The sequence below is a fragment of the Barbatula barbatula genome (genome assembly GCF_947034865.1).
Source record: "Barbatula barbatula genome assembly, chromosome: 6".
NCBI lineage: Eukaryota > Metazoa > Chordata > Actinopteri > Cypriniformes > Nemacheilidae > Barbatula > Barbatula barbatula.
In genome coordinates, this window is record NC_136765.1 from 14,808,495 (window position 1) to 14,822,500 (window position 14,006).

The following is a 14,006-nucleotide window of genomic DNA, read 5'->3' on the forward strand; positions in this document are numbered from 1 at the left end:
TGGTTATATTTACGACGTAAATTTTACGTTTGTTGAAATCAAATGACAACAGTCTGATATTTACTGTGAAATTGTACCCAAAAGTTCAGCCTAGAAATCATTATAGACTGTTTCTTTGGTCGCACGTGCCTAGCCCGAAGATAACTATCGGTCTGTTAAGTTATAATATAACAATTTAACTCATATTAATATTCATTTACTTTATATTTTTATTTTAGTGTATGTTAATTGTATTAAATTAAATGTTAACTATTTAACAGTTATTGTGTCTTTGGGTGGTCTACCGGAAGTTTGGGCCACATAACGTTTGTTAACGCTGTCTGTAAGCTTACCATTGTGAATTGGGCGAAGGTAGGGGGAGTTTTAAATGAAAAGTAAATATTTAGTGATTTTTAATGTCCTACTTTGGTTTATGAAGTGTCCAGCAACAAGTTTACATTGTCAAAATCATTTTATAATAATAGGCAGTTATTATTAACTTACTGACTCTCAAATTATTCTGTCGGTCTTCTCTGATCTCATTGGTCAGATAGTCTGGTCTGCTGTGATTGGTCTACCACGTCCAGTGCCGCAAATGTAACGTAGGCGGGCATTACACGTAGTGACGCAAATCTAACCCGGCACTGACAGAGACGTCGTTCATGTGGTTCAGATTCAACTCCTTTCTTTCCCAAGCCAATAACTTTATTATTCGTTCACTTTCGGCTTTACAACATTCACACACAATTAAATAACATTACGCACTGCATGAAATGTAATTTTAAGGACATTGTAATAGTTACTCTTTAAACAGTTTAGATTTTTTATGTACCCCCTCAATTAGTTTTGTTTGTTACCTTATTAAAGCTGCAATCTGTAACTTATTTGGTAACAGTGTTGCAAGAAATACACCATATTTGTCAGATTAAAATACAGGGTGTTTTGACTGGAAAATGCCTTTAAAAATTAATAATTCAGGCTACAGTAGATAGTTTGATTGGTTCTGTGTTTATTCTGTACAAACAGTGTTTTTATGTTTCACGGAGTGTGTTTTATGTGTGAAATGCTGAGGTAATTGTGAGGACAACAGTGTTGCACCTAAATGTGTTGAAGTAAATGACACGTGTGACACGGGTGCAGCTGCTGTGACTTTCACTTTAAGGCACTATTGTAAGAAGCTGTTAAAAACAATCCTGTGAAATGTTTGCAATCTCTTTTTTTGTTGCATTTTTTAATAAGTAAAAGTTTTTCCCCCCAAATATACTTATAGTAAATGTTCATCATGTTCTTTTTGTGTCTTTATGAATTACATATCCAGTAGGCCTACACCGTATTGTATAATTTCCGATAAATTCACAGTCACAAACCACACAACACCTCATAATTCTTATGATTATTTATGTCTGAGATTTTAGATATTGTAGAGACAGTAAATCATATTTTTAAAAGAGAAATTGTGTGTCAGTCATTTTAGTCAGGGTCAACTGAAAATATTCTTATGCAAATCCAGATGAGGGAAAAACATTTTCATAAGCATTTCATATTTTTTTCATATTTTCACGATCCTCATATCAAAATGTAAATGGATAGAAGGGTATTAATAGTCAAAAATGACTGCTGTATTTAAGCATTAATATTCATTTCACACAATACTAAGCCTTATAGCTGTAATATTTAATCTCACGTTTTCTGGTGATTATTTTGATTTTAATTTGTTGTAGGATATCACTGCCGATGTTCTGCATATGTCCCGCTGATTACGGAACGCTTTGCAGTATCATGTACAGTCACATAAAGTGAATTTTAATGTAACGCTAATGTAACATATTTTTTAAGATAAAACAAGGATGTTGCTGATCTGAATAGCAAATCTTAAATAAAATGTTTTTGACTCTAATCCTGATTATGAATATTCTTAAAAGAAATGTGATTAAATGAGTGATGCCTAAACTCCTGCTGAATCCTTTGGCAAACAAGAATAGAGAAGGATTTTGAGATGTTGAGCTATTTTATTGTTGTAAGGAAACAACACATAGAACACTATAACAAAACTCAACCCCTCCAAAAAATAGTGTCACAATTTTAAGTTTGTGTGAGCTATAAAACAAAAACACTTTCGGTGATGTACTGATAAATCGCTATCCAGGTCTTTATGTCAAACACCTATAAAATATACCCATGCAATCATCAAAAAAATAATCTATAACCACACCTGATTGATCACTGCAGTTAAAGCACTTAATATCATATTGTACCAGAAATTGTACTTGTATTGCTGCTATGAATGTACTACACCTGGATTTGCAACATCGGTTGACTGACTAGTGTTTGTTGAGCCTATGTTGCATACAACCTTGTGTGTACAGGGAAGTCTGTCCTATATAAAGAAATGATATCAAACAATTAATTTGGACAGGTTTCAGCATGGACGGGTCCAAAACCTTTGGACACATTTCACAGAATGTGAATGTGAATGTTGGTTGAGAGAATGTGCAGAGCTAGACAATGGTTTAAAGAAGCTATTGTGCAACATACTTTAATACCGTTTTGGTCGCTACACAATTATCATAATTCAGATTCGACTACATTTTACAAAAAGTAAAAGTAGCAATAATACAAACATATTTGGAGTGTCCAATCTTGTGACCGACAGTGTACATCAAATGCACACAATACAGACAATATGACAAATATATTGCAATCCTTGAAAAGAATTAGATTTTTTCAAACCATGATTATGTTCTGACAGTGAAATGTTTTTACAGCTTAATACTGTAAAGTAATGGATTTTCTCACCATTCACCCATAATGCACCGCAAGAAGTTTGTACAGTAATTGTCTATCACCATCCGTACTGCTGTCACTCCAGACAGTGAAGGTAAAGTTTGCAAGAAAAAGTAACAAGACTATTCTCTTGCCAGTGAGGCAAGAATCTGCAACAGGTTGTCAAGGCCCCATAAGTATCCATCCTCTCGGTTGCCCTCCGACCAGGGTCTGTAGTGATCCACGGTCTGTCCATCCAGGAGAGGAGTGGTTTTACCAAAATCAATAACCCAGACTTCAGCTCTCCCTTTCTGATTGTGAATAAACAGCAGTGAGCTCCCAATGACCTTAAAGACAAGAATGGAGCATATATGAGATGGGCCAAATAATATAATTTGGCAAATTGGTGTCCAGTGACACGCTTGTTTTTTGTCATTTAAGATAAAACCTAATTACTGGCGAAATAGTTGGCACCAGAACTGAGGGACAACTATAATACACAAAAATTGAAATGTAAAAAAATATTATTTACAATTTCACTCTGTAAAAATTAACTTGAAATTCACTTTAATTTAAATGCAAAATCTAACAGTAACATTTTCCCGATTATGTGCAAATAACTATAATCTAAAACCCGTAATTCTTTTACCTCATGTTTCTTGAAGAATTCTGATTTCTTCAGAGCCTGTTTAATATGTTCAAGTCTTGTAATATAAGAATTCTGTCATGTGAAATAGAAAGAATAGCACAAATCAATAATTGTACGTGAGCAAATATTTTTACATTCAAGGATATATGTTTTAACTATAAATCTGCCTATATCTGCTTCCATTACTGTTATCTTTCTTGTAAAACACATACCAAGTTCTTAAATAGATATTTCACCCAAAAAGGGTTTACATTTACATTTAGTCATTTAGCAGACGCTTTTATCCAAAGCGACTTACAGATGAGGAAACATTGCAAGCAATTATTACAACATAGGCAACAAAATACATAAGTGCATCAAACTAGTCCATTAAAGCCTAGCACAGTATAAAAAGCTTAGAATAGTGAGGTTAGTCTTTTTTTTATAAAGAAGGAAAGGGAAGAGAATAAGGAAAAATCAATCAGCGACGTGTTGACGGAAGAGATGCGTTTTTAGGTTTTTTTTAAAGATGGCAACCTTGGTTATTCTGTTATTTATTTACCCCCATGTGGTTCGAAATCTGTATGTGACTCTTCTGAGGAACACAAAATACTAAGAAGTATCTCTGTGGTTTTGTGTCCACACAATGGAAATCAATGTTTATCAAAATATCTTTGTGTTCTGCGAAACATTCATGAAGGCTTTCTTTGAAAGAAAGTCATACAATAAAAGGATTTTCATTTTTGGGTGAGCTATTACCTTAAATACACCCTACTCTTCATGTAAACGTCTGGATAAAAAGTACTTGCAGTGTAATTTTCATTATGCTACTAAAAATTTGAACATTGTTCTCTAGAACATAGGTGAGCATACATAACAGAACAGGTTGATCTAATTTTCAAGAAGTCACACACAATTATGTTTTTTTTGCCTTCGACGAAATCCCTGAAGACTTGAGTGACATCTTCTTTTGATCCCGTCATTTTAAAGTCTGTGCTGCAGTTTTCACCCCTCTGAAATAAGAACAATGTATCATTCGTTTGTAAAAAATGTTCTAAAATATTAACATTTACAGTACACAAGGAGAACATTTGGCAACACTTAACTTTAATCATATACAGTATGTATAATGCATCACAAAATTTGTTTTAATGTATCAATTATGCCTTTTAATGCACCTTATAATGTATCATGAGTAATTGTTACTGTGGTTTATACATTTTAACACATCAATTCATTGTTACACTTCACATTTTTATTTTGGTTATAATTCTTTGCAACAACATTTAATGTATTACAAGAAACACAATGAACCAATATATTGCATCATGCCATTTAATAATTCTTAATAATGCATTATATCTAAAGGCTTTAAGGAAAGTCTTACCGAAAATCTATAAAAAAGATCAGGATATTTTTATTGAACAAAATTATAATGGTGGGGGAAAAGGGTGACTGAGTACATAGGGCCCTGGCATGTGAGGGGCCTTGAAGTTCCTGAAATTATATTTATTATTATTTTACAATTGTGCCTATACTGCACGTTTGTGCAACTTCTCTGTTCTCCACTAATTTCGAGAAGCTTCGGCAGACGTCTGTCATGCACCGCAAACTGCACGGTAGGCTGTATGAGTAAAGTGGAAAGGACTCACATCCCTGCTGAAGGCATTGTATTATCTCGCTGCAAGAGATCCATGTATACAGGTAGATTAAGTACAATACACTTTACAGCTAGTGCTTGATCCGATACAAGTAGTATTTGAGTAGTTTATTTTTAGTACTTGTGTCGGAAATGTATTGTTATTGTTTCTGATGACAGTATTTTTGGAAGCCTGGTTAAATTATTGAAATCGTCTCCGTGGCCTAAATTAACACCAAATTCACTGTTCTTAGCCATCACAAAAACATGGCAGGAGGCTGTGAGAGTTATATTCAGCAGACAAACAAAAAGTTGTTGGAATTTAATATACAGGGCAAACTTTTTTTACTTCACTTGAAAATAACCCCAAACGTTGAGGTAAACTTTGGATATGTACGAAGTTGAGGCAGTTCTTCTGACATATTCATTTTATCCCTAATACTACATTAACCATAAATTAAAATGATAACATGCTAAAGTTAAAAAGGTCAATAAATATGTAAGTAATAAAAAGATGTGCTAGTGTATTTAGGCCTTTTTACTTTTAATAAAATGTATGTAAGAGGGGAGCAATTGTTGTTTGACATACTCGACTTGGCATTCAACCTTTTAAGAAATAATAATTGGAAATCTCAGTTACAGTCATGAAGTGGCATTATTACTACCATTTATTAGTACTAGTACTAGAGTTTATTCTTAATAGGGTTGCACTGTATCTCTTTTAATGAAACACAATTCAAATTAAATATAGTTAATTTTTCAATTCATGTTTAAGGGGATTCCTGAGGTGATTTATTCATATTAAAGTATATCACAATTCATACAGAAATGAGTGCTGTTTTATAAATTAAAAATGGCGTGGAGGGGCCCCACACATTGCCTTTGCACAGGGCCCCTGTTGGATGACCAATATTTCTCTGTCCTATAAAACCTGCTTTTAAGTGATGCTAAGTCCACACCACTAGGTGTCAGTATTATAAAGAAAATATGAGTAATACTTAAAAGAATGAAATAGGGAGTAATGTAAGTATTTCGATGTGGTGGTTTGTGGTTTCTGGGTAGCCCAAAAGCAAACTCTAATATTTGTTTAGTGCACCTTTTTTTAAAACTATTTTGTGAAGAGCTACAAATTATAAGGCAATGTGGGTACCTTTATACCCTCGATACGAAACCCCAGTGTGTTAGTAGAGCTGATGCTTTCTCTCCACTGCATGTAGCGTGGTTTTGTTATCGCCTGTTGTTTCTTTTCCTCTTCTGTAGGTGCCGAACTGTCCACTTCTAGCATCTTTTTGTACAGGTCTGCACGTAGCTTTGGCTTCACCCTTGCCAGGACAAGTTCCTCTTCCAGGTATGTCCTAAAAGACAGAGACAGACAAAGTAAATAAGTAAGTAAGAAAGTAAGAAAGAAAGAAAGAAAGAAAGAAAAAGAAAGAAAGAAAACATTCCTTCAGAATTCAAATTGGACAGTTAGAACCAACTGGAGATTACTGGCTAGTCTCCACTAGGTTATAACTAGTGGCTGTGTTAAGATTGGTTAAATTCTGTTCTTGAACTGCGTTTGACTTCCTGTGTGTGCACGAAAAGGAAGTCACAGAGGGACTCCTCATACACAGTGTCTCTCGGTGTGTAGAAGGCATGAAACGTTGGTGAGAAGGAAGCCCTCAGGGACGCCCTGCGTCTACATCTGTAAGAATGCATGTCATTTTGAATGCATATCCGGAGGAAGTGGTTATTTTTGTTGTTCGCTGTAAGACAGCCTCTCTCTTCATAAGCCCCACCCATTACCCTGACAGGAAGCAGACCGAGAACCAAAACAGGTGTTTAGCAGGTCTAGTTTTCCACCACACACAGATGAAACTCGTCAAGCGTGTTACTATACAAATGAGAGAATCGCATGATCCAAAATGCAGCGTTAGATACAAATAATTACTGAAATTTGTGAACTGATCTAGTGTGTTTTACACACTGTAAAGTGTTAACCACTTTCTTTTTAGGGGTTTAATAGTAAATAATAGAATATAGTTTTAACTAAATCGATATTTAAAAAAGAATATACTACATAAACCCAACTGGATTGAACAGTTTTATAGGTAACACTTTGTTTTACGGTGCCCGTGTTACACACATTACATGTATTTACTATAGTATTTAAAATAAATTATGCATAATTATATGTAACTAACCCTACACCAATATCGTTTTATATCACTGCTGTCCTTCTGAAACCTTGTATCTATTTATTTTTCTCCATGAATCATTATTATCAGTCACCCTATATGTTATACAGAACGCTGCGGCAAGGACTCTGAACAGAACCAGAAAATATGATCATATCACACCAGTCCTCAGGTCTTTAAACTGGCTACCAGTTACATATAGGATAGATTTTAAAGTATAATTACTGGTATATAAATCGTTCAATGGCCTAGGACCTCAATGTAAAGCACTTTGAATTACCATTGTGTATGAAATGTGTGATTTAAATAAACTTGCCTTGCCTTGACGAGACGATATTCAATATTAATATAAGTGAAATATAATATGATGTTGTAAAAGCCCATCTGTCTTTTCATCAGTCTACCTCATTCCCATCTTGCAGTCCATGACATTTGGCGACTCCAAGCCAGCCAGCAAGTCTTTCATTTTCAGAAAGAGTTCTCCGTCTCTTTCCACCACTCCATAGTAACTTGGCACATACGAATTTAAAGCATCATCTTTCAGCCACTCAAAGCACAGCTTCTCATTCTCAGAGAATTTCTTCAGTATGGAGCCCTCATCTGCCGCTTTGAAGTTGCCTGGACAGAAACACAGACATTGAGCCACTGGAGCGCAGATAATCAACACTGAAGCACACAGGCTTTTGTCAGTTCTTAAAGGGACAGTTCACCCACACCCTAACCTTTCATGTCAATCTGAAGCTGTCAGTTTGCAAAAATGAGTTTGGAATAACATGACAATAATACATAATGACAGAAGTTGAATTTTGGGGTGATCTGTCCCTTTAACTTCAGACTTTAAACATTGTTGATCCTTTTCCATCCTTGATTGTCTCTGCAAGGGGTCATTACATAAACCTGTTCCCTACCACTTCCCTAAAAATGTTATGACTCCACTTCCCTCATGTTTTCAGTTAAAGCACTAACTTTTACAATACAAACAAACAAGCAGCAAGGTGCCATATATTACAGATATATTAAAGTGCATAGTTTTTATCTTACCTTCATGCCCTGCCAACTGAACCCAGGGCAGTCGCTTTGGATGTGAAGCCAGCAAATGGCAATGGACAATGGTCTTCAGTTTCCACTTCGTATTATTTAGCTGGAACATAATAAGACATAATTGTTCATGATGGAAATTAAACATATATAATGTATATTAATAATAATTATATTGTTGACAGTATATGACATACTGCACATCTCAGAGGCATCCGGGGACTTGATGCCCCATATGCCAGGGACAAAGTTTGATATAAGTTTGTTCACTTTAAGACTGTGAGACAAAGATTTAAATTTCACACGTCACCTTTGTTCCCAGCCATAAGCCTCAAGCCCTAATGAATCCTATAAAAATACAGCCATCAGGGACCAAAAGTCAAGTGTTTTCTCGAGCACTGCACAATGTTCTTTTTCTGTGTGACTCTGACTCACACAAACAGTCACGGTTTGAGCTGTGAGGCTCGGAAATCTTTCGCACTTCAGTCCATTACATGCAGACATTTGATTTGCTGCCCATTTCAAATGAGAATTCTGGAAACCGTTTCATGTTAATTTGGGTAGTGAAATCTGCATAGCACTGCTGTGTCTTGCTTTTTTAAGCTACTTTTTCTTTATATACAGTACTATAAACAATTAGCTTGTACTTTATTAAAGAAACAGTTCAACAAAAATGTCTTTGTTCTGTTGAACACAAAAGAAGATATTTTGAAGAATGTAAGTAAAGTTCTGTTGATGTACAACATGAATCGTGCATGTAAGCCTTAAAATAAATTCTGTTGGTAAAATTTCATTTTTATTTTACAATGTACAGTGAGGGAAATAATTATTTGATCCTTTGCTGTTTTTGTAAATGTGCCTGCTTACAAAATAATTAGGGTTCTATAATTTCTTTTTGGTAGGTTTATTTTAACTGACAGAAACCGAATATCAACCAAAAATCTGGGAAAAAATGTATATGAAGGTTATAAATTGATTTCCATTTCAACCTCTCCACCATCATGGTCAAGACCAAATACGTTTCAAAGGATGTCAGGGACAAGATTGTAGACCTGCACAAACCTTGAATAGGCTACAGTAAGCCACTTGGTGAGAAGGAGACAACTGTTGGTGCGATTATTGGAAAAATAATAAATACAAACCATTAAATGGTCTGGTTCAATGGGGCAAAGATGATCATGAAAAAGGTTAAAGATCAGGCCAGAACTATACACAGACTATACACAGAAGAAGCTTGTTAATGATTTCAAGACAATTAGGACCACAGTAAGCAAGCAAACCATTGGTAACACGCTATGACACAATAGATTGAAATCCTGAAACACCCGCAAGGTCCTCCTGCCCAAGGAAGCCCACCTGGCTTGTCTGAAGTTTGACAATGAACATCAAAATGATTCAGAAAAGGCTTTGGAGAAAGTGCTGTGAGACCAAAATTTACTCCTGTTTTTGGATGCTGACTTTGACAACAAGAACACCATCCCTACAGAGAAACACAGTGTTTGAACATTATGCTTTAGGGCTTTTTCTCTGCTAAGGGTACAGGATGACTTGACCGCATTGAGGGACTGAAGGACGGGCCCATGCACTACAAAATCCTGGATAAGAACCTCCTACCCTTAACTAGATCACTGAAGATGGGTCGTGGATGTGCCTTTAACATGACAAAGACCCAAAACATATTGGCAATACACCCAAAGAGTGGCTTAAGGAGAAGCACATTAAATGTTCTAGTCAGTCTCTAATCCTACAGAAAATCTGTGATAGAGGCTAAAACTCCAATTTGCTGAGCGAGAGCCAAGAAACCTTAAAGATTTACAGAGGAGTGGACTCATGTATCAAGACACATCTGAAAACCTGGTGACCAACTATCAGAAATGTCTTACCTCTGTGCTTGCCAACAAGGGTTTCTCCAGTAAGTATAAGTTATGTTTTGCTCGGGGAACAAATACGTATTTCACTGAATGAAATGCAAATCAAATTATAACCTTTATACACATTTTTTCCCCTGATTTTTTATATTCTGTCTCTATCAGTTAAAATAAACCTACCAAATATAACCTTCCTTTCATTGTAAGCAGGCAAACATACAAAATCAGCACGGGATCAAATAATTACTTCCCTCACTGTATATCTTTTTTTAAGAATGTTGCAACTTAAAGTTATTAGCACTCGGAGAGGATTTAGTGTTCCCAACATGTAATGGATACTGTGGCGTTGAAATCATAAGGGTGTAGCTAGACGGCAAAAGAGTATTTGTTTTTCTTCCGTGGGATAAGGCAAAAACATTGTCATTTCTTTTGTTTCAATTGTTTTCTAGCTGTGGTATCGAGTCAGGTTTGACAACAATCACCCACAGGTAAAAAAGGAAAATCAATAGACGATTTTCTTTATAATAACAAGCATGTAGCAACTATTATAGTCTTTCATTGGGTAGTGTTTTTTACAAATTCTTTTAAAGACTGAAACAGATCCAAAGGGTACATCATATTAAATGTCAAGCAGACTGTGTACAGCCCTGGATAAATACTGAAAAAGCCGTAAACCGAAGGCTATGTCCTGCACTTTGTAGAATTGTGCATACACACATTTCTAAACACGCCCATGACTAAATATTGAACGGGACAGTCATGCAGACAGTGCAAACAATATAGTTCCAACAGTTAAACAACTACAAATCAAGTGTTATAGAAATGTGACACGTTTCTATTAAACACCAAAAAGTCTATCCTGAATAAAGAGAGAATATCATACATTTAATAAAACTAAAATGTATAAGATACTTGTAATGACACATACATATAATTAAAAGATATATAGATTGTTAGACAACATCTATCTAACTATCTACAGTATATAGTTAGAAAAAAGGAAAAAGTGCTTTTAGATTTAAATAACAGCCAAGTTAAAAACTGACCTTTAGTTCCTTTGTGGTGGAGCGGAGGAGGAAACATGTTGTTTGTGACAGTGTGTCCTCAGCTTAAATGTCAAGTGACATCAAGTTTATGTTTTGATATGAGCTGATAAATATAACTGTTTGTCACTGTATGTGGTTTGTTCGTCCATGCGGCTTTTAAGAAAAGGTGTCTGGAACCAATCTGCACACATGTTCTCTTTTTAATAACAATGAATGACTTTTTCAGCAACCAGTGTCATGACTCATTAGTGTTTGACTTTTCGTGTGATTCAAACAACCGAGACAGATCAGTTCATTCAATCCAAGGTGTGTAACTTTCCAAAAATGCAAGGGTAGATGCTGTGCAGACATGCCCTCTTGACTCACAAGACTCGATGTGTTTAAAGTAAAGGGACAGTGAACGCCTTCTATGGCTGTGAATGAGTGGAGGATCACACTATGTATCACATCCATTCAAAATGGACCCGACAGTAGTAAAAAACGAAATGTTAGATGACTTATTACACATGCTCAGCTATTATTTTTGTGTGTGTCAGATGTGTTTTTAATTGTTTTTTATTTCTTCCTTCTGGCTTTTTATGGTTCTTTATGTCTTTGGCAGATGCTTTTATCCAAACTAACCGAGAATGCATTGAAATTACAATTTATTAAAAGGATGGTTCATTTACCCTCATGTCATTCCAAACATGCATGACACAGGACCCCATCGACTTGCATTGTATAAAACACTGAGAAATCTCTTAAAATATATTCTTTTGTGTTCCACATAAGAGTCATATACAGGTTGAGAAAAACATGAGGGCGAATAAATGATGACAAAAATGATTATTTCGAGGATGCATCTCAAACTCAATTGCTGTAATCTCTAAATAATCTAAATAAATAATGAGTAATTCAGAAATAATCGAAATCACATCCACAAACAGCATTCTTATACAAAACCGTTTGCAAAGGTCATAACTTCAGAACATGACTGAGAGGATCTTAAAGAAGAACAATTGACAGGCTACAGAAACGAACAACACGAGAGCATGCATATAAAAAGGAGCCTTGGGCACACAGCCAGTTTATCTTTCATTTTAGCAGCTCTATGTGCTACCAGATTAATGTGGTTGCTCCTTGTAATATTTGCTTAACTCAAACGACCCTGAAGTAGATGAATGCAAACAAAAAATACACCACTCATGGCAAATAATTCAGAACAACCTACTTCGTAAACAGTGTTGATATTTTGGTTATGCTTTTTACAGCGGTACACCGCATCTGTTACAGTAGTTCATTCTTTAGACTCCCATTAGAAAGACAGAGGAATCCATAGTTTGCAACAAACTGATCATGTGCCAACCACACATGACTTTCACAATCAGAATCAAATACGGGCGGATTGAAATCCACATAAACAAACCCTAATAACAATGCTGAACGAAAAATGTAACACATTTTCATGTAGTCATTTAGCAGACACCTTTATCAGGAGATTGTGAGACAATAGCTTGAGTAGTGAGAAAATGTTAAACTTCCTCGACCTCGATAAAAACATTGTCTGTTGTCTTATCAGTATTAGAGCAGAAGAAATTCTGCAGCTATTTGACTTTTTCTACAGCTATCTTCTGTAGTTCCAGCACAGATTAGTTTTATAAGTCTGTAACACAACAGTTCCTCATTATTATGTCTTGTGTTCTCAAGTAAGGTTTCGAATAGTCAAATTTAAAAAAGGATATAGACTTTATATGACTCCAATATTCTCCCAAAAAATTGTTTTTCATTTAACTTTACCAAACAAATGAATAACACAGATGCAATATTATAGACATCGGGTGAATAAAGTTGGGGCACAATTTTTACATTTAATCTAATATTTTTATGTAAATGCTACTGTGTGACATACAGTTGTGTCGTCATATTTTATACAGTAATGGTTTAAGCCATTAGGCATCATATTTGGCTCATTTGAAAAAAATATATAGGCTAGTATTAAAAACACACTGACTTCAGTTAGCTTGTTCTAATATCTCCTCTTTGCCATATACGTGTGAACCAGACAACATCTGAAAAAAGTCGCAGTGAACGCGATCCCTCAACTCTACGCAAATTGAAAACCTTGAACGTGATCATCTATAAAATATGACGTACCTGTCTGACCTGGTCGTCCAAATGCTCCAGAGTTACCATCCCTTTGCTTTTGGTCTCGTTGTCACTGAGGATGTCATCCTCTGACTCTTCGTACGCCGTGGAGGAGCCATTGGACGAGAGGGATGAGTTTGAGAGTTTGCGACGCAGCCGTCCGTTCACCTCCTCCTCCAGATCCTCGTGAGCGAACTCCCGTGAGTCCCCATCCGAAGTGATGGTCACCTGCGGCACCAGGCACTCTCTCGCCGGCTTTACGTCTGAGCCCGCTGGCCCGCTGCACTGTTCCGCCATGTGTGTGTGATCATCACAAATCTCTGTGGATGAAAAGTTCCCTTCGCGTCCTACTCCTCCTCTCCACGATCCGTCGCAAATAGGAGACACACGGAAGAACGGCGCCTCCCTCAGCGACCTCCGCCTCTCTTTAGGCATCGAGTCCGGTTTGGGTTGGGTTAATTCCCCCTGTCCGAGGGGCACGGGTGGACGTGTGGGGTGTCTCCAGTGTAAATTAATTCGCAACGCCAAGTCTTCGGTTCATTTACAGTTATATAATGAATTGTCAATGTAGATCATTTTGTTTACCTTTACGGCGTGGACGTCAATTCACACATAGGGAAGCCCTGTAAATAGCGCTCAACCTCGCGGTTAACTGTACACTGTGAAGCCTGTTCTTCCGCATTTGAAGCGTTTCACCTCTCTTCCTGGCAAAAAAAGTTGACTTGCTTGATATCACGTTTCCTT

At 36.1% G+C, this 14,006-nt stretch overlaps 1 protein-coding gene across 1 annotated transcript; it reads right to left on the bottom strand.

The window, feature by feature from the left end:
* Positions 1-1,361: 1,361 nt before the first annotated feature.
* Positions 1,362-13,963, bottom strand: itpka (inositol-trisphosphate 3-kinase A). The gene is made up of 7 exons (XM_079458595.1): positions 13,272-13,963; positions 8,228-8,327; positions 7,591-7,804; positions 6,160-6,364; positions 4,285-4,383; positions 3,392-3,463; positions 1,362-3,089 (listed from the first exon to the last, which is right to left on the bottom strand). Exons 1-7 carry the CDS (start codon positions 13,695-13,697, stop codon positions 2,886-2,888), a joined length of 1,320 nt encoding a protein of 439 aa, XP_079314721.1. The 5' UTR covers positions 13,698-13,963; the 3' UTR covers positions 1,362-2,885.
* Positions 13,964-14,006: the final 43 nt, after the last annotated feature.